Genomic DNA, 22,220 nt, shown 5'->3' with positions numbered 1-22,220 from the left:
GGTCTTTCTCATTTGCAGGCTTGCTGAAGGTACCAAGTCATGTCAATTCATACCTCAAAAAGGGAAAAACGTTTTCTTTTTACCTCAGAATCTGTTGCTGAAGGACATTCTGGTAAGTAAAAATGGTGACTGAATCTTTGCTTTTATTAATGTTTGCACTGAAGAATGGTATCTAATGAAAGTTCATTCATATCTCCTCCAAAAGAGGAAACGAAGGACCCGATTAGTTATTTTGAATAGACTTCAGATTAGTGTCTTGGTTTACTTGACAAGAATTTGTTTTGTTCAGAATGCAACATCATCTGGAACAGACAAAATTAAATCCTTGTTTGAGAGAAAAAAGCACGGAGAGGACTTCTACAGGTAGACTTGGAGCTGCCACATGTACTGGAATTACAATTTAATTTTTAATTCTGTAATGAAAAAATACTACTCTATGCATGTGTTTATTATAGGTGATCACTGAACTCTGAATGTCTGAAATGTTTGGAATACTAAGTATGGATTTTTGTCCAGCTGCATTTCAGATACAGCTGTAATACTGCTTATGCCTCTTTGCCATATTGCTCTCCCTACCACAAGTTTACCGGTGCTGTAGGCTGTACAAAGCCATTGTATTTTTCAGGTTTGGGACTGCACGACTGCTTCAGCTGTAATTGCTATTTATTAAATTTAGCTATTTTCCACACAGTTTTGTTTATACAAATACTTATCTAGAAGCTGTGTTAACTGATAGACCGGAGGAGGTTTGGACCTCCAGCACACATACTAGTAACTCAAATTTACAGTAAAGGTAGCAACAGTTCCTTTTATGGTGGAACATTCAAATGGAGTGTTTTTTAATGTTAAGACTACCTCTTACCTTTTCCATAGTAGAAGGAAAGACAAAAGACCCAATAGTGAAAAATGAGTGTGGTGTCAAACACTGAAGGTTTGCAGCAGAGTTTTTCTTGTGTATCTGTGTTCTCAGGTTTCTTATTCGTTAGGTGGGAGTGGCACAGTGTGAGACCAGTTACATTATGCTGTGTGCCCAGCCCCTAGTGAACAGTCCCAACAGCTGCAAGACCACTGGAGCATGTAGCATCATATCTCGAACCGCTGCAACCACTTGTTTGCTACAAAACACTGTGCAGGATGTTGTAATGGTGCAAGTAACTGAAGGCAATAAAACTTACCAGTTTTTCCAGGTTATGCCTTTCCTGCTTGAGCATTGGACCTTCTGATGTGATTCAGGACTGTTTGCCTCTGGGTTGTTGACGAATTTAGCCCGATGACAGACTTTGGAACTTGACATTACTGATTCCATAGTTGATTGCACAAACGATTTCTGGGTCTGAAATTATGACCACATGATGTCTCTGTCTTTCATCTTACATCCTTGTGTCTTGAAACTGTGGTTAATTTTTGTCAGTGAAGGTACCATACAACTTTAGTAACTGACCAGGATTCTGATTCTCTTAAGTAATATGCTAGCAAGAATTTTCAGTAAGATAGGGCTTGAGCTGAGGATCAGTGCAGCACAAATAGCTGAAGACAGGCTTTACAGCTATCAAGTTGGCTTTTTTGTGTGTTTTCTTTTGATGTTTTTCAAGCCTCTAATTTGTTTCATTTACTTTGCAAGTACTTATAAAATGCAGAGTTAAATGTTTTCAGCTTGTTTGGGGAAAGCACTAGAAATAAAACATAAAGCTATGGAAATTGCTGCTTCAGATTGTGAAAATTATGCCAGTGAAGGAGAGAGCTGTGCACCTCCATAAGCAAATCTCATGCTGACACTGAGATCACTGTAGCCTGTGTGAATAAAAGGGGCACATATATTTTTAGCACTACTGCTTTGCTTTTAGCCTGTTTTTAGTTTGTATTTGCGTGAGATAGCATTGATGGCACTATGGCTGATCCATTCAAAGCTACAGGCTAGCATGTTTCACTTCACTTTTACATTGTGCTGGAAAATACTACTCTACAGTTTCATACTAAAATGCAGTTTTCACTTACACTTTGCATTGAATTACACATCCTTTGGGGTACAGAATAACTCAACTCTTACCTAATAATTTCATTCTAATGTTTGTTTGCTTCCAGACCAGATTATCTTTAAAAGTAAGTAAGTAAGTAGTTTAAACTGGACATTCACTTATGCTTCTTCATCAACTTCCTCTTCGGACCCTCAAGAGAAGTTATTTTAGATTGGCAATTAATGGATAATTACATAGGCTGTTTAAAGCAATATAGGCACCTGGATCATTGATACAGTGTTGTAAATCCAGCTGTGTAGTTGTGTGGCTGAACATATTTTGGTTACCTTTTTTTGTAATAATGGTGGGTGAAAATTAGTTCACATGTCTTATGTTTGATCTGCAGATGCCTTTCAAACCTGTACTTTTGAATAAATAATCTGAATTGCTTTTACCTGGTTCAGTTACCCTGATGGGAGAAAGAAACTCAATTTGTCCCCTAAATTGTTCATTAACTTTTAACAAACCAAATGTGTTTGACATACTCAGGTCTTACTTGGACAGTAAGTCACAGGTGCTAAAGACAGAATAGGTATAATTTTTTTCTCCAGTGCTTTTGTCCTAAAAAAAAAAAAAAAAGACCAAACCTCAGATATATAACTGGAAACTTATAAGTGGCCAATGCTTGTCTGTGAGATAATATTTGCAGATGCTTTTCTAAATTCAGTTGAGCCAAATAGTTGTGGTTAATTGCAGCAGTGGCTTAAATCTAATGCAGCTGTTTATAGGGCAAACAATGCTTCTTGGCATCCAAAAAAGAGATCTTAGAGGTCCCCACTGGTGTACTGAAGGGATAAACACTGCCTTAAGCACAGACCTCTGACAGTTAAAAGATGTAGATCAAAATAGGCAATTCACACAGAAAATGCAATACAAGGTTAAAATAAAGAGGGGAAGAATGCAAAACCCCTACAGAAAGTTCTTAGCTTAAATACTTCTTCCAGAGTTACTACTTGTATCTTCTATTCCCATAAAACTAATATTTCAAGATGCCCTCACAGGCCTTTTTCATTGTTCCCCCACGTGGGAGGCTGCTGGCCTGTGCAGATGACAGTAAAATATCAGAGGAGTGAAAACAGGGTAAAACACACCTTTCAGAATATACATTGCTAAAGTTGCCTCTTGGCAGATGGTCTATAAACAGAAGTCTCTTACCCACTGGAAATTAAATTTTATTGAGAAATCACTTTTTTGTTTTCATCACAGAAAGAAATGTCTCTCTTATTTTTGTCTTCCAGATAAGATGTGTGATCAGATAAGTGATGCTGTTCTAGACGCTCATCTCAGTATTGATCCAGATGCCAAGGTTGCCTGTGGTGAGTACAACACAAATAGAAAAACAGATTGATGAAGTACAACAACTGATCCATGTTGATATATATCCTGTGATCCAAAAATTTTTTCAGGAGCTGACTGGCAGTCAACACTTCTACAGTCAGTCAAGAGGCCAGCTCTGGCACACTGACTGAGAGGAGAAGAGAAGGCAGGAAAAAAGCTGCAAAAAATAAGCAGAACAGAGGAAATACACAGTACTCCAATACAAATTAAAAATGCTGACATGTAAGAAATAGATGAGAAAAAACCAGCTGTATCAGGGAAAACAATGGTTGACAGAGCTAATGATAATGAGGAATCTCATAAAATTAAGGAAAAAAAGAACTGAGGAAAGATGTATGTCAAGATATATTTCTTCACAGAGTGAGTAAAAGCTGTTAATAAAACTCAAAATTCAGAAATGCTAAATAGATATTTACCATGCCTTTACAGTAGCAGAGTGATGCCCTTGGTTCACAGGAAAGTAAGTGCACAGTGATTTAAATTTTATTGTGATTTAAGTGTGATTCTGATCAAAGTGGCTTGCCTTGTTCATGGGACTTTATATTATGACTACCCTTTATGCTGCATGGATGTCACTATCAACATAACCTCTTCCAGAGGCTAAGAACATATCATCAAATTGGAATGATCTGGGTTGTCAAAGGCAAATGAACACAGAAAGGGAATATGTCTAAAGAGCTCTTTGAATGCAGTCATTTTTTTCTTAGAACAAGCCATCAAGGCTGTAGTTTCATCTCAGAGGACTAGCTGCATCCCACAAATACAGTGATCTAATATGATGCATCATCTGAAAAATTTCATGTGATCCTTGATGCGTAGATGTGAGCATTGAGGAGGCATGGGGGAGACGGTTTAGCTTTATGTGTTAGACTTGATGAAGCATGGATTTCAGTACTGCAAACAGTTATTCTTCCAAAACTGCTAAAAAGCTAGAGATGGTAGCATCGAAATGCTGCAAAAATGACAAGGACTGAAACATATGTCATAAGAAATGTGAGAAAAATGATCACTTTGTCTTACCAAAAAAGAAGACTGAGATGTGACATGATTACATAGATAAATTCTGTGTAATCTGTAGGGTAACGTATCAAAAATGCTGACTGGAGTCAGAGAACTTGAGTATAACATTAAAGTGTAAGTCTGGAAAAGATAAATTGGCTAAGCAGACACAGTTTGCTAAAAAAAAAATAGTGGACTGAAGAACAGAAAGCAATTATGGCACTGAATACAGGGTTTACCAGGTGAAAAACAGAATTTCTGTTAAGTTGTACAGGCCTTGCCTCAAAGTTTCAGAAAAAATCTCAAAGCATTGTGTAAGTAGCAAGTCACTGTAACACTGTATTTTACAAAGCTATGAAATGTAGTTTATAAAGATGTTTAAACTAGGTTATCTATACCAGTAAGAAAATGTGTCTGTGGTTCTATGAGTTTTGTTTGCTGTGGATAACTGGCTAGCTGAAAAAGTTCACATAAACATAGTCCAGCTGGCTGGACAACAATGCACATCCCTCTCAGCTTATCTGAAGTAAAGCAAAAATACACTATCCTTGGCTGTTCTTGTTACACAGTAACAGGAAGATCGCGGTGGGAAAAGAATGTTACAGGTGGGAACAGATAACTACAGAAGAGAAACGAGGGGCGGGCTTGGTATTTAGGCAACTAACCAATAATGACCTTAACTTTTGTAATACGTATGAGCTAATTGTAACGAGGCATAAAAGGTGACTGTAAGGGACAATAAATGAAGTCTGCTGATCACTCATATTGAGTGACTGTGTCTTCCCTCCGTCGCGACAGTTTGCTGCTTGGACTTGTGAGTATCAACAACTTTTGCATGCAATGTTCTGAATTATTACACTGGCGCTACCTCATTTCAGCAGAACAGAGCTGGTGTCTGTGCTGCCAACAAACTAGGTAGCAGTAAAATCAAGCAAGAAAACACTGGCTGCAAATAGCATAAAGCAGAAGCAAAAAGAATTATTTTACTTCCTCTCTGATTAAGTGAAGCCAAATGCTTTCTTAAAAAAAAATCCTTCCCAGTGTGCCCAACAAATGAGAGTCAAGAGAAAAAAATAACTAACCATAAATCAAGACAGTACAAAAGAGAAGGTGGCAGTTTCTAACTACTAATGGTGTCCAAAATATTCTTTCTGGGGGACTTAAACATGTAAGAAGTCACCCCCCAGTGAAAAGCCCAAAACTTTATACAGTAACTTTCTCTTGGATAGAGCAGGTGGGGGTGTTGCTTGGGCTCACTTGTAAGTTGCAGCTGTAGTGCAGCTACTGAGATGTATTTTCTTTTGGTTGGATTGACTTTCAGTCAGGATGGAAAGCAATGAAAGGTAGGAAAATGAATCTATCTTACCCTGTTACTAAGAAAAGATCATCATGCCATGAAGTGTATCACCATCAAGCTTTGCCTGGTTGTAAGAGGCCAGGGAGAGTTTCTAGGGACTGTTGGTGCTGATTGCAGCCTTGTTCTTCCATCTTTTTAAGGCCCAGTTCCCCTACTTTGTGTTCTTCCAGAGAGGCTTCCCCTTTTTATAATAACCAGCATCTTGTAATGACCACCCAGCACAGGATTCACAGCACCATACATGTCTCGCACACATAGGTGGTCTGTAGCAGACAGGAAGAGCACTGCTCATCATTAGAGCAGGGACACAAGACTGAGTATGAAAATAATGGTACCAGGACACCCTGCACTGTAGTGGTATCGCTGCTGGCGTTGATATGCTGTATATATTTAGGACTATGATATTATTATGTACTCTCACTGTGTCCACAGTGCAATTCAGGCATGCCAGTTAGGATGTAGCTTAACAGTTAAGTCTAGGCTAATTGCCCCTACAGACAGAGAACATTTCCCTGTGCTAAATTCTCAACTGCTTGTCTAGATTATCTAAGCTAAGCTGCCAGTTAAATCTTGTTTGATGATCTTTATGTGATGCTACAGTCCGTAGTTGTGCAATTTTATAGCATATTCCTACCTTAATCTTGAAATCAAATAAAATTCAAATGAGATGGTGACTGGATGATAGAAGTGATGGATGAAATTTAGTGTAGGCTAATATGCAAGGGGGAAGGGAGCAATCTAATCCCCATGTATAGAAAGTAAGTCTGCAGTTCACTGCAAACATTCAGAAGAGAGATTTTGGGGTTGTAATAGACATACATTTCTGTGAAAAGAATTGGTGTTCAGTAGTAGTAAAAGCCAAAGCTGACTATTAGGGCTTGCTGAGAAAGGAATAAGCAGTGCAGCTGAGAACATCATTAAGTCATATAAATCCATGGTTGCCTGTCTTGAGTACTGTGTGCAATCTGTTTCTCTTTCCCCACCCCACAAAAGGCTATAGTAAGATTATATGTCAAGAGTATCAAATACGATCATAGCCTTATAGTGTCATAGCCTAGGCCTTCTCAGTCTGGAAAAGAGGATTGAATGGGGTATGAAATAGAGCTATACAGTTGTAGGTTGTGTTACTGTGATGAATTTTTAAAGATTATTTTCTCTATGTTTTTACATAAAATGGAAAAGTTTAGAAGCCAGGTGGATGCTTGAAAGGAGCAATGAGATAAAATATGAAATGACTCTGCATAGAATTTGTAATGAAGTTGCATATCTTCTTGCTCCAGGATCCTGTAGATGCTAAAAGTTTTTGTGGTTGCCAAGGGCAACTGGCCAAATTACTGTAACAAAAATCTATCACTGGTAATGCCCTCTATTATAAAATTATGTCCATTTAGCTTTAGGAAGACCCTGAGCTGAAATCATAGGGAGACCAGGGAAGTGTTTGAAGAAATAGCACTATATACTTGACCTGGTCTTAGAGATGTTTGCTGCTGTCCTGGAGATAGGATAATTTGGTAAGATGGATCCCCCACCCCCTGCAAGCATTTTAACGTTCATATCAGCTGAAGAGTGGTTGCACACAGACCTGTGTATAGATAGTAAGGCTTTACACTGTTTCCCCTATACCTAATCCTTTGTTATAGCACCATCTTCTGGATCTCTCTGTGTAAGTGTAAATAGTGGTGAAAAGTTTCATGTTTCATCTTTTTTCTGCAGAGTGTGTAGCAAAAACTGGAATGATTTTGCTTTGTGGAGAGATCACATCCAAGGCTATAGTAGATTACCAACAAATTGTAAGAGAGACTATTAAGAGGATAGGGTATGATGACTCTTCCAAAGGTGAGTAGTGAGATCTTTCATGTGTTCAGTCTTGGGTCTGTTCTGCATGTGACCAAAGCTGTGGTTTTATGATCTTATGGAAAATAAAATGACATGTGTATCTAGGCCTAGGAGGAAACTGCACGGGTGTTGATATGCATTTTTCAGTGCCTGGTACTGATGAAGCTATTTTAAGGTGGCATACTTAGAAAAGACTTATTCTTGAAAGTGTCAGGTTGCTCTTGCTCTTCTGATGCAGGAGAACTGATGGTTGCACAAGTGTCAGAAGGTGGTTACGTCTTCAGGTTTGTACAGTGAAAGCATTAACGCTGATGTTCCTTGTCTCTGGGGTGCATAAGCATATGACAGTTGAAGTTCACACCCAAGTGAATTCTTTATTTATTCTTAACATATTATCCAAAGTAGCTTCCTTTCAGCAGTTGAACCCCTTAGATGACTATTCCCCTTCAGTCTTCCTTTTTCATGCACGATATATATAGCTTTTCTCTAAACCTACTGAACTCTAGAACCTACAAGAAAAACTGAATACCAGTGGCCAGTAACATTTTCTACGCTCCTCTCCCAGCTTAAATACGTAAATATTTTCAACTCTAGCCATCATAAGCAGTGTAACAAGCTTTGGTGGGGCAGCTTGTAGGATTACACATATCCTCTCGGTTTCAAGAGCTCAAGTTTGAACCAATACCACTAACTTGCCCACATCCTGAGACAATTATATAAATGTGCTGATTGTCTGCTTCTATTAGCAACAAAAAATGTAGTTTAGGAGGCTTAGAGTTTTAAAAGTTTTAGCCAACTAGATAATTCCTAAAAGCTGCTCCAGCGATTTGTGAACTCTCAAGAATATATGACCTAATTTTACAAAATTCCCTTCACTAGGACTGGACTACAAGACTTGCACAGTTTTAGTGTCCTTAGAACAGCAGTGTAAAGAGATCAAGCATGCTGTCTGCCATGGCAAGACCGATGATGACATTGGAGCAGGTGATCAGGTAATGGTGCTTAATTAACTTACTCAAATTTAGTTTATGTGCAAGCAATTGGAACTGCATTGGACCAGAGCCTTTCCTTAAAAGCTATCGTGCAAAGTGTAAAAATTAGCAGCTAAACACCGTGCACTCTCTTAATCACCCAAAGTGCAAAAAGAGTAACATAGGATTCACTATTTTTCAGTGAAAGTGGCTTTTCCTATATCCAGCGGCCTTGCGGGACAGAGCTACAATTAAGCTTTTTATCATGTTCTGGTCTTTCAAGTCCTTTGGGTAGCCTGGTTTCACCTCTTAGGCATCAAATGCTGTGTTATTTTAGTTGTCATGTGTAGGGAGAAGTCTGAGCAGTCTTTATGAGCTATATGTTTATTAAGCCTTTGCAGTGGATTCTTATGGATGCTTAAGGCAGAGTCGTTCTTGGGAACCAGACCCTGCTGTGGCTCTGATTCTTGTGCATGCAGATACATAAACGTTATTTCAGGCTGGTTATATGTCAAAGTGTAGTCACTCTGCTTGTTACTGTGGTTTCTTTCTAGGTTTTGGGTGGTTTTAAAGTACTATGTGGCAAAGACAGGTGCAGAAATGGAAAGAGAACACAGAAATGAGTGGCTTATTTCCCTGTTTTTCAATGCAGGGTTTGATGTTTGGCTATGCCACCCATGAAACTGAGGAATGTATGCCCTTAACAGTCCTCCTGGCACACAAATTGGCTGCAAGGATAAAGACTTTGGAAAGAAATGGAACATGGCCCTGGGTTAGACCAGATGGGAAAACACAGGTTTGTAATATAGATGCATAAACCATAAGGGTGAGAAACAATAGAAATCATTTACCCTGTCGGCTAGCAAATCAGAACTGATGTTTGTCAAAAATGGTGATGTCATATTCAAGGTGGTGTGAGTTTCATAAGGTACATTTGTAGGCAGCACACATGGTTTGTTTAAACTGTTCTATCAGTCTTTTAGCAGGTTTCTTCAAATAACTCTTGTATTTTGCTTCTTTTACTCTGGAGATTAAGAAAATTAACAAACTACTGATAATCAGATGGGTTTTATCTGAGTAAATATCATAATTCCAGAAGCATGGACTGGGATATTGCTTTGGTTTCCCAGTCAGAACTGTTATTGATTCAGCCTCAAATGATCAGTAGTCACAGCCACTGACATCTGTGTTGCAGAGCTGAGTGGATGAGTCACTGAGCCTACTGTAAGATTGATGCACCTTGGCAGTCTCAAAGGCAGTAAATTCTCTGTCTTCCAGGCTGTGAAATCTGCAGGAGAGAAAATGCATACATGTGGCATTTCCAAGACAGCAAGTGTTTAAAATAGTCTTAATTTATGTTGTTTAGTGAGGAAGAACCACATTGATTTATACTGCTGCTGTTGTTGCAGTGCAGCATGGATTGTGTCCCTAGCTTTTGTCAGCAGTGCATAGAACATGTGAATACATCGATTTCTGTGTGATGTATCTAGCCAAGCATTTTTTAAGGGTAGCAAAGTAGAAAGGCCTTCTTAGTCTGTAAGAAAACCTATACCAAGGATGGAGCAATGCCTGCATATATTTGCATGTACATAAAAGCTTTGCAGTAGGTAGCGAAGAATACACCCTATCATAGTATAATCAACAGCTGCTCATTTTAGCAGGGTCCCCCAAAAGTTATTTGGGCTTTACTTTTGTTGTTCACTATTTAAAGTTATGTTAACAAGCCAAACCATGAATGCTTTTAAATCTGCCAGTAAAATCTTAGGCTTCTGCGGCTTTCTTGTTGTTATTTTGCTTCTCTGTAAAGATACATGTTGTCGCGGATAATACCAGCTGGAAACTAAGTACCATGCAGCCGCTTGCTCACTCCTCCCTGCCCCCTCCATCGGGATGGGAAGTATATTTGGAAAAAAGATGAAAACTTGTGGGTTGAGATAAGAAGAATTTAATAACTGAAATAAAATAATGTATAATAATAATGACAACAATTGTCATGAAAAGGATAGAGCAGGAGAGAGGAATAAAAAAGGACAAAAACCCCAAGTGATGCACAACATAACGGCTTACCACCCACTGACCAATGCCCAGCCAGTCCCTGAGCAGTGACCTGTGGGCCCTGGCTACCCCCCACCCCCTAGTTTATATACTGAGCATGATGTTCTATGGTATGGAATATCCCTTTGGCTAGTTTGGGTCAGACGTGCTAGCTATGCTCCCTCCTGGCTTCTTGTGCAGCTGCTCACTCGCAGAGCATGGGAAATGGAAAAGTCTTTGATTTTAAGTAAGAATTACTTAGCAACAGCTAAAACACCAGTGCATTACCAACATTATTCTCATACTAAATCGAAAACACAGCGTTGTACCAGCTACTAAGAAGAAAGCTAACTCAATCACATCCAAAACCAGGACACGTGTAATATCCTTTAGTTAATTCTTTTGGTAGTGGTACTTTAGTACTTCTGGTTTGAGTGGTTGTTTTTTTTTCTTTACAGTGATTTTAAGCACTAGCATCAATCCATCAATTTTCATCCCATTTCACTTCATCTATTTGTTTTTTGCTGCAGAAAGTAACTGTGAGGTGCATTTTAAGTTTTCAAACATGCTCTTGGCCTTCAGTGTTCACCGTCCTTTTTTCTTCTCTTTAGGTCACAATGGAATACAAGGAGCGTAATGGTGCAGTGGAGCCCATCCGAGTGCACACACTTGTTATTTCAGTTCATCATGCCCCAGACATACCTCTACAACAAATACAGAAGGAGCTAATGGAGAAAGTTGTTAAAGAAGTAATTCCACGGAAGTATCTTGATGAGGGCACAATTTATCATCTCCTTCCAAGTGAAAAGTTTATAGAAGGTGGTCCTAAGGTATGGTACTTTGAAAGAAGATAGCTTATACAGAGCCTATACAGACTTGGATTCTACTTTGCCGCTTATACAGAGCCTATACAGACTTGGATTCTACTTTGCCACATGCTTCTAAACATTCTCTTGAACAGAAGTGCAAAAACCTGGTATACCTTTAAGAATAAGGGTTAAGAATAAGAAAGGGGTTGTTTTGTTTTGTTTCAAGGAAGCTTCAATCATTTCTATTGGATTTTTCCTAATGGACAGCTGGCATTTAAACTGAAGCTGTACCTGCTTGGACAGCCAAATGTAAAGATTCTTGATTTTTCTCTTTCTCCCAGAAAATATTTTAAATTACCAAAAGCCAGCCCTTAAGTTATATGCTAAAAAGCCTGAATGAAGTGTTTCTTCACTTTCACAGTAAAAATCAAAACAAGAAATAACAACAGATCTGATTTTCTACATTGAAATTAGTCAGAAAACTGAACAAATTTCAAGGGAGGCCTTAATGGGCTAAGTCTCAATAGTCATTAGAATTTGACATGTATTCTGCTTTCCAGGTACTGGTACTATGTAAGCAGGTCATTGCTGTGAAATTGTAAAAAGTTTTGTTTCACAAAACTGTCTAGTTTTGTATAAAGACTTCAGTGAAGGATTAAAACTACAAGGTGTGCTTATGATCACACTAGGATGATGTAAAGATACTGCTTTCATTGTGAAATAAATGTCAGCTTTACTCCCATATTACTTATTCGGGGATTTTAAATTAGTGGCTTAATGCAGTTTATCCTCTTTCAGGATGGAGTTTCTCAACACCCTGGAGTTCATTTATCAGCTTGCAGTCAGCAGCTTTGCTAATCTGGCAGAAAGGCAGTAATTCTCTGCTGGTTGAACAAGTTGGATCAGTTTATCATGTTGCAGGCAGACAAAAGTCCATGCAAAAGGGTGGGTTCCATTATCAGGGAGGCACAGGCAGGGAGGAAGAAGAAAGAAGAGTAGTACCAAATGGCCCTTGTGCCACTAGTGAAGGCTTAGGTGAATGCAGCTAGAATTTCTTAGTACTCTCATGCTGGTAGCACTAAACTGCATCTCTATAAGCCCCCACTTCCCAGTTAGTATGTGTATCCAAGTGAAGCTTGTTAACCTTTTAGGTTACACGTGATCTGTTTTTCAGGAAGGCTTTTGTCTAAATTCTTGGCCTCCACCAAGTGTCACTGAATGGAGTCATTGGCCTGTAATCCAGAGACAGTACTTCATGATCGGTGATTTGAAGGCAGCACACATTGTGTGATCTTTACAGTTGTGCCATATTCTTAGCAGTCTTCAGAAGTGACTGCAGCACAGACACCTTAGTATGTCTGAAAAATACTTCAGTCACGTAGACCTCATTCATTATGTGAATGTAGCATGTGAAGGTGAACAATGAGTCGTATCTATGGCAAATACAAAACAAAACTGTACCCGATAACCTAGTGTGGGATTGGGTAAACTGTTGTGTCTCATGAATATATTCACTTGTTTGTCCTGTAGAGTGATGCTGGACTGACTGGCAGGAAGATCATTGTTGATACCTATGGAGGCTGGGGAGCCCATGGTGGAGGTGCGTTCTCTGGAAAAGATCCCTCCAAAGTTGATCGTTCTGCAGCGTATGCAGCTCGCTGGATTGCAAAATCTCTGGTGAAAGCTGGTCTCTGTAAAAGAGTATTAATCCAGGTAAAAGCAACCATGAAAGTAATACACCATAACAGAAATTCTGTCTCATGTGTGGTTACCCTGTCAGAATCTGTACTGCCACCACAGCCCTGCTCCAGTTTCAGAAAAGCATTCCTCATACTAGAATGGGGCTCCAGGAAGTTCCTCTTGGGGGTGTGTTATTAAGGAGTCCTATGAGGGAAGCCAAAGACACAGGGCAGGACAGTCCTCACAAGGATTTTGTTCTCAGTAGTATTCTTTCTCCAGCTCTTGTTGGTATCCCTGGTCCAGGTACATCTTTGCATCATCCTTGCTTTTACTTCCAGTAACTCCAGTGATCCTCTGCACACACATGCATGCCAAGCAGCCCAACCTGGGCTGCAGAGCATGTTACAGACAGCTATGCTAGCAGTGTCTGGATGTAGTTGTACAACTTGCTGTACTATGTGGTCATACTAGTTGTAACTTAACCATTTTAAGATGTATTTGAAAATACCTAAAAGTTAAAATGAGTGCTCTGCTGTGTGTTCCTAGTATAGTACTACAGTGTGAGGTGTGACTAAAAGCAAAATTCAATTGTTTTTAAGTTTAAAACAAGAACAATTATCATCAGTCTTACATGTTCAGAAGAAATACTCTTCCTTCCTTGTGCACGAATTTTTGGGACTACTAAATCTAAGAAGCTGAAAGAGGTGTTTTATTGACCCCTGGACAGTTTCACCATTAAACATGAACCCAAGTGGATGCTAAACAATTGAGGTTTATCAAGGGAGTCTGCAATACTAGTTTATACACATACTTATTCTAAGTAGCTGCTATGTAATAACTTTATCCTAATATAACAAATTACTACAGTAAAAAGCAGCAGTGATCTGGCTGATGTTTTGCTGCAGCAGTGTGTTTAAAACCTTTTATTTTCTCCATGGACCAGAGAGGCCCACTGGATGTGGTTATGATCAATGACATTGTATCCAGACATCCCAATTAGGAACAAGGGCTCTTGCTTTAGATGTTGTGCATGCGTTCAATAGCTGATTAAAATTATAGTTTTGAATTAGTCAAGGAAAGGGGAGATTGTGAATAAGCCAAGCACAAATAGTGATGGTTAGCAAATTGTTGATAATTTTTTTCTCTGAATGGACAGAAGATAAACTTCTGACTTCTTGGTATGCACACTTTGAGCACATTTCGCATTTTTGAGCATACACACACTGTCAATTCTTGAGTTAGTTGGGTATGTTGTACTTCCAGTAATTCCCAGAGGTTCTCCTTAATACCTGAACCTGACTCTAGATGGGGCAAGATTGATTTTGTTAACAGCAAACTATGGAGATGTCAGATACTAGTAAAGAAGGTGAGATGGGGGAGGAGAGAGGAGGATGGGAAAGCAGAAAAGCAAATGTCCTGTGAAGTCATTGAAGGCTGGATTAAAGATTAAGAAAAGGAAAAAAGGTCTCTAGTGGAAATGCAAATGTGTTTTCAAACCATTAGTGTCTGTGTGTTATAGTAAGGTCTTGCCAGCCTCCACTGAGGCTGACAGTTGAGCTGGCTCTGCTATGGATATTGTTTCCATGCTAACCACCTTTTCATACTGAAAGGGCAAAATGGATAATGGAGGGAACTGCAGACTAATTAGCTGTATATTACCACAAATACCATGTACGCTTTATTTAGTGTGATATAGAACTGTCATCTTATTGGTTAATGAAAAACAGACTTAGCTCAATCTCAGAATTAGCTAAGGGGAAGATAGTCGTGATTAGGGCAGTTTTTAACAATAATCAGTTCTTGGTTACTAAGAAGTATATAGGTAGAACTGAGCCATTGGACTATTACTAATTGAAATCTGTAGGAAGCAAACACAACGAGGAAGACCAGTTAAAGCAACAGAAAGGTTTGTGTTGCTAAGTGATATTCAAGCAAAACATATTTTCATCCAAATACACTACGACGGAAGAAAATGAAGTGCATGTTGGCCTATACTGCAGCAGGGCTGTGTTTTTGGAGGGGGGCTGAATGATAAAACCAAATATATTTCAGGAGAACTTGTCAGTGCTATGCTGTTCAGTGCTGTGGTGAAAAGAAACTAATGTGTTTCTTCTGTCAGAAGGGAACTATAGAGTGCCTCTGTCTTCCTTTGTATGAGGTGAAATTACAACAAATATTTCCTGGGTTACTTTGTCTACTTCTGATAACTGTGTTTGTAAAAGTAGGTGGAAATACTGAATGAAGTTCAAGGGAGTACTGGAAATAACTCACTCTGGGAAAACAAGTCTGAGAGTGCTTTAGGAACATGGAGCTTTCCCTCATCTTGCCCTACATGATCTTTCCTCAGCCAAAAAAAACCCCCAAACCAACCCCAGAAATACTTGTAGATCTCAGAGTCTCCAGTCTCAAATGCATGAAATCCTTGTGGGCTAGTTGAGGCTGAAGGACGCAGAATGGTAGTGTCTGAGGATGATTAGAAAGTGCCCCTTCTGCTTTTAAGGAATGTCACTTAGGTTTGATATTTGCCTAGGCTGAGTATTCTCTGAGGAAAACAGATAATCTTCTAACATAAAAGACAAATACCCAAAACGTATCTCCTAGCTTTCTTTATGCAGAAAAGATGTATATAAAATCTTCCTGATACATAAAATAAGCTTTTCGTTTCTTTTAAGCAAAATGTAGGAAGGACTGGTTTAACTGTGTTTGGGTTGTATGCCTGTTTCTACAGCTGTCATATGCTATTGGTCTGAGTCATCCTCTTGCGATCTCAGTGTTTCATTACGGAACGTCAGACAGATCTGAAGAAGAACTGCTTGAGATTGTGCAGAAAAACTTTGATCTACGCCTTGGAGCTATCATAAGGTTTGTGTGTTAGTATTTGCTGAAGAGAATAATTTTTAATGCTGTCTTTAACAGTTTAATGTTAGAGTTTCTGGCTCCTAACTTCACAAAATTCACCTTCATCATAAATCTATAATTGCCGTCATTTCTGCTCTTCCCTCACCCATGCACCCAGTACAACATACAAGGGTCAATTCATAAATTTGGTCACAAGATGTACTGAATAAGTAAGACTGGTCTAAACCACACCATGTTATATCTCCCAGTAGCCCTGGTAGTGTGCTGCATTGCAGCTCATTAGCCAGATGGTAATGTGCTTGGTAAAGTAGAATTAGAATTTAACATTAAATGTAGTTAGGTTTTCCAGTCTCTTTACAGGATATGTAAGTCTCCTAATCCCTGCCTTATCTGGAAGGCACCAGAAATACTGGGTCTTCCTTTTGCCCAGAGAAGCTGTGGATGCCCCATCCCTGGGAGTGTTGGAGGCCAGGCTGGATGGAGCTTTGAGCAACCTGGTCCAGTGGAAGGTGTCCCTGCACATGGCAGGGGGGTTGGAACTAGATGGTCTTTAAGGTCCCTTCCAACCCAAACCATTCTGTGATTCTTTGAAAGGAGTACTGGTGTAAGTATGGTCTCCTGCCTTTGATCTTTAGGTGGCAACAACTTGTGAGACACCTGCCACAAGACAGAAAGGTTCTGCTGCTCTCATTTCACAAGCAAGCCTATTGAAATGAGTGGGATGTTATGTGCTGTAATCTTTCCTTGCTCACACACAGAATTTGAGTGTCACGGTACCACAATCCTGGCAGTATGGTGTTCCATTGGCCATTAGCCCAGAAGAGAAAAGAACACTATTAAGTGACTAGCTTCTTCATTAGGTGTTAAGTGTAATCTACCTTCTGCATCAGAAAAGCTGAACACTGAGAGCCTGTCTCTGGTCATCATGCAGTCTTGTGCAGCCTGTTTGAAGGCGACTAAACTTAATTGAAAGGAATCTGAGTTTCTCAAATGCTCTTTTAAGATTTGGCAAGCCATTGAATTATTGTATTCACTTAAAAACCAGAACAAGAATAAAAATCCCACTATGAGATGGGCTGTCTTGAAGTGAAAATTCAGTTGTATTCAAAAGCGTCATTGAGGCTACCATGCAGTCAGAGAGGACAAGAAAAATCAAACCTACTTACATTGCCTCTTGCAGCAAATCCAGCTATATTCCTTTATGGAATATTGCTGGACCCAAAAAAGCAGGTCTTTTAGACAAACATCATCCTTAGACATAAAAAAGCATGGGAATTACCCTTTTCTTTGAGAGAAGAAAAGGCTAGAGGACAGAAGCAGATCAGCACCTGCCCCTACCAGCAGTTACCCACCTATATTTCAGGGAGCTGTAATTTGACCCTCATATTTTTCCTTCTTCTTCTCCCTTTTGTGACTCATATGATTCCTTATGTGTACTTTTAGGAGGTAGAGCTTCTTGCCTATTTGTAGTACAGCTTCCTAAGACCTAATGGTACAGGCTCATCTTCTCAGTCCTGAAAAACTTTTGAACCTCTTGGATGATTTTCACCAAACTTTACAGGCTGAACTTCTTAAAAGTTCCATGAATTTGCAACTAATGGAGAGAAACACTATCTCTGTCCACTCTTAATGGAGCAGCCATACTATGAGTTCACCCCTTATTCAACCCTGTGAAATTAACATCGGAGCTTAAGCCTGAGACAGATAACAGCAAGAATCTGACTACATGCACAGAGGAGTCACTTGGTCAGTTTGAGCAACGCAGGTTTTAAAACCTCTGTTCTAAATGCTAAAACATACATGTTAGCTATCTCATTATTTGAGGAAAATTCTTTTAATGATTCACTTCTCTCTTAAATCTAGAGCTGTTAATATCATTCTAGTCTCTATATTCCAAAGGAAACTTGAGCATATTTAACTCTGAGGGGAGAAATGTCAACTTTTCAGTGAATAGGAAGTCTCTTTTGTCCGTTGAAAAATGTAAGACATTTCTGACAAGCTCTGTCAACATTTCTCTGGTGTAGCCAGCCTTTTGCACTCCTTTGTATAATGTTTCCTGAACATACACACTGAGAATAGAGTGGACTTATTTTCAATAGTATGACATAAGGCAAGGCATTATGGCAACCTCTGTGGCTAAGTAATGTTTTCCAAGTGTTATAAGTTCACAAGTATAATCAAAACTCTTCTTTGCATTTGTCATTATGGCAGTTCAACACCATGAGAAATTTGTGTGGTGTTTCCCAGACACACTCCTCAATTTGGTGCGCTCAGAAATGCTTCATTTTTAAACTATGTCATCATAGCCCTGGAAGTGGTAGGGCAGTAAGAAGGGAAGAAAGCAGGTGAAAACATGAACATTGTTTAGAAAATATTTCCTTGTTAAACATTACCTCATTTAAACTCCTGTAAATGGTGCTGGCTATCTATTCTAATCAACTATGCACCAAAGTACTTCATGATGTCTTAATTTTCATTTAGTCAGCACTCACATTTTGATGGCTTCTGTGTTATGGTCAAGCACAAATGATTGTAGTAGCCCTTGGAACACATGATCATGTTGGAACAAAATATTACTTGAAACAAGACTAAGCTGCTGTACATCATAAATGACTCCATAAGTGTGAGAATGTGTAATCTCTTCACTGTCTGAAATGTGTTCATTATCCTGTTAGTATTTGTGCTTCTTTCCTCGCTTTACCATTTCTCCACCAATTTTCTCTCCAGCAGTTTATGATATGAATCATCTGTTTTAAATGTGCTTTCAAAGGTAATTAAACAACATAATACCAAATAGAAGAAAGCTCAAGCAGAAAAAAAGTGTTTCAGGCCTTTCAAGAAATGAAGAGAAACTTCTGTGTAGATACTTGCGCCTAATCATTTAGCACAGCTGCATTCTGCTATATTGTGCAGGCCAAAAAGCAATAAACATGACTTGCATCTTCATTATTTATCTAGTAATAATCAGCGTTAAGCCCTATTCTAAACAGTGAATTTGTGCATCTGTATGAGCCGTTAACCCTCCACAGTTACTCAGTCTACTAAATCATCTTTGGCTGCTTCTTTTGAGATTGCTGTTGTCTTTCTGGCACAGTAGTATTAGAAAATATTCTATATTACACTTGCAATAACAGGAAACACATTGATGCTTGGATGCTTGCACAGATATAGTTTAACTTTATTCCAATTGTAATGCTTCTGCTTTGTAAGGCTTATAAAACCTAACTGCATACTTTTGATACATTTGCATGTATGATACATTTGAAGAAAGCTGACTGTTTCTAGTCACCTTAAAATTGAAACCATCAGCTCTTACCTTTCCTTAAACCAACCATTACCTTTCCTGCTGTAAATCTGAGTGACTGGGAAAGGGAACAACTCCTAAGTTTTATCGTCTTTCTTCTGATGATCCCTCTCATGTGTCTAATTCTTAGTATATGTTGGAGTTAAGTGTAAGACTTGGTTGTTTTGGGTTTTTTTTTCTTTCCATTAAGGGAGCTGGATTTGAAGAAGCCAATCTATCAAAAAACAGCATGCTATGGGCACTTTGGGAGAGAAGAATTTACATGGGAAATACCCAAAAAGCTTGTGTATTAAGCTTTTCAGAATGTGTTATGTAATAGACAGGTGGTTTAATAATCAGGTAAAATTTCAAGCTGTTTAAGGAAAGACTATCTACTCTTTTTTAAATGACATTCTAATTATCTGAGCCAACTTCCACAACTACAGCGTTAATTATGGTCCTTCTAGTCCAAGCAAATCAGTCAAAATACCCATTTTGGAACACTGTTCATTGTAACCCCAAATATACTTAGCTACGAGATAGTGTTGTCTGTTTGCTTTTAACTTTACAGTTTTGTAGGCATATCTGTGAAAAATAATCAACTGTTATGTTGCAAATCTTTTACTAATTTATAGTTACTCCTTTGCAAACTGAAATTGTCTATGTCTGCGTGAATTGCAATTGGCTGTATAAAGTTTCAATTAAGTTTCATTTGGCCACTTCTAAAATGTAAAACAATTTGTAAAAAAACCATGTAGGATATTACCTTCCTTTGACTTCTCTGACTGAAAGCACTATATATATATATATATATAGAATTCAAAATCATTTAGCTTCTCTTCAAGGACTAGAGAGCATGAAAAGGCTTGTATACAGAAAGTAGCAATTCTGGCAAGCAAATTTATCATAAAATTTTGAAGTATAACAATGTTAAACGCTGTAACTGCATTACTTAGCTGCAATTACTCAATATCAGGGAATTTTAATAGACAAACAATATGGCTACTCTGTCCTCAATAAGGGAAAAATACAGGCTTCAGGGGTAAGTCTGATCAAATGGAAGTAGTTGAATATAGCATTAGTCTTGAGCAAGTTTTAAAAAGCTGCTTCCTTTCACGTAAAGACTGATTGATCCACTGCTCCTTTGACAGACCCGAGCTGAAATGAAGTAATTGTACAGCTGTACCTGCACCTTTTGTGGCCTGGTACAGTTAACCCAACAGTGGTCTGCAGTCAGTCTTGTGACCTACAAAAAAGGTGCTTTTTTGCTTCCATAAGAAAACCAAATTTGTTCCTGGAATAAAAGCTGAAATTCTTTTGTGGGCTTTTTTTGAGTTTTTTATTTAATGAAAACTTGTTTTTATCATAGGATCCTGGACACTTGTCTTTGCCTGAAACTAATCCAGTTTAATATGCATATGGCCATGTAGGTGTAAAATATGTCTTTAAACTTCATTAAAATTTGTTCAAACTGGTATTGTCTAGGAAATAGTAATGTAACTTGCTAAAAATTTTTAAATGCTTTTAGTAATACAGGGGTACAATATTTAATTGGCAAGAGATTGCAGAGATCACTATATAGTAAACTGACTATAATGACCTTCTGAAAGAGATTTCGCTAAATGGGCATGTAGTCTCAATTTTACTAGCTGTTCAATTAGAGCTAGTATGAATTTTACTGTCATGATGCTTCACACTTCCAGAATTGAATAGTGCTTTGGTAAGAAGCTGTGATGCTTTGTTTCTCACAGGATAAGACCATTTTGATAATGAAAAAGTCTCTTATTAAATTCAACAAGGAAATTATTTGTTCAATGGAGGTGTCTTTTAATCACTGCTTATTGTGAAAAAGAAAAAGCAGAGCTTAGGCTTTTCTGTTAGAAAGCTGGAGCCTACAGGAGCCGAATTGGACCACGGTGAGTTTCAGACAGTAAGAACACATTTCTGTTACACTTCTTTCACCTTGCTCTCTGGTTTCCTATAAAAGACTTGAGGTCAAAGTGACAGAGCTTTTCTTTAAGGAGTTGGATAGTCCCTGTCTCCAGACTACAAACCTTTCTTTCCCTTTGTTGTTGATTTGTGTTTCAAAGTAGCCAGGAGTATGTTTTGCTGATTGACTGGATACCAAGCGAAAATGAACTCTAAAACAAATATAAGAATAAATGCAGTTTAATGTATTACAGTATAATAAAGGAAAATATGCAATATGATAAAATGAAACAGTTATTATACACAATATGATAAGAGAGCAATAGGAGTGAAGCATCAAACCATTACTGCAAAGTGTTACAAAGAAAAGGATGCATCACCGATTACCACCTTAATAACATCACCCAGGCCCACACCTCAGCTGTGAAGCCATGTTGCAGCTGGTGCCAGGAGTCTTCCTGTAACTGGGAAATTCCTATGCAGTGCATCCAACCTGTACATGAGGCTTCTGGCCCAGTCCTGGGGCTTGCCTGCCTTTGTACTCAGTGGAAAACAAAAACAACTTTTTATAAGTTATAATTAACAAAAATAACAAAAAAACCTTTTAAGTTATGCTAAGTGCAGATGTGTACTATCTCATGATTCACAAGGTTCAAACATGCCAGGGATGTTGGCCAGAGCGGCATGCAGTATTTATTGTCTGGATGTTCCTGCTTATATCTTGCTTGTTCAGGGGCCTCAGGACAAACCCTACCTGCCCATTAAAGTTGTCCTTGAGCTTCTGAGCTCCCTGTCCAAGTTAAACAATTCCAAATGAAATACAAAGACTTTTTCATAATCAGTAATTGATTTAATACATTTTCACCACATTTGGTCCTTTGATTATTGCTCATGAAAAACATAGAATAAAGGTATCATCATAGGATCTTGTGTCATCTTACAAATTTTATATCGTATATGAAAATTCCACAATGTTAACAATGTAATAGAAATAAAAATTGCAATTATAGGATGAAGTAAAATATTTAACACTTCAGTTGCAGAAGGTGAATATCCAATAACTATATCCCACCAGTGACGGGCAGTTTCATGCTCTATTTGATGCCCAAA

General features: G+C 38.4%; 1 protein-coding gene across 2 annotated transcripts; it reads left to right on the top strand.

Annotated features, from left to right (window-relative positions):
* LOC119141740 (S-adenosylmethionine synthase-like) lies at window positions 1-22,035 on the top strand. Of its 2 annotated transcripts, XM_037374314.1 has the most exons (9): window positions 1-112; window positions 3,254-3,331; window positions 7,423-7,545; window positions 8,425-8,537; window positions 9,169-9,312; window positions 11,162-11,380; window positions 12,890-13,072; window positions 15,768-15,901; window positions 19,393-22,035. In XM_037374314.1, the coding sequence occupies exons 1-9, from the start codon at window positions 40-42 to the stop codon at window positions 19,493-19,495; spliced, it is 1,170 nt and encodes a 389-aa protein (XP_037230211.1). In that variant the 5' UTR covers window positions 1-39; the 3' UTR covers window positions 19,496-22,035. The 2 variants fall into 2 exon arrangements, with proteins under 2 accessions (XP_037230211.1, XP_037230212.1); XM_037374315.1 differs by lacking the exons at window positions 1-112; window positions 3,254-3,331 and adding an exon at window positions 5,129-5,166.
* The last annotated feature ends 185 nt before the right edge of the window (window positions 22,036-22,220 follow it).

Source organism: Falco rusticolus, chromosome Z (assembly GCF_015220075.1).
Source record: "Falco rusticolus isolate bFalRus1 chromosome Z, bFalRus1.pri, whole genome shotgun sequence".
In the NCBI taxonomy this organism is placed as follows: Eukaryota; Metazoa; Chordata; class Aves; order Falconiformes; family Falconidae; genus Falco; species Falco rusticolus.
The sequence above is the reverse complement of the archived record's forward strand: the minus strand, read 5'-3'. Positions and strand labels throughout refer to the sequence as shown.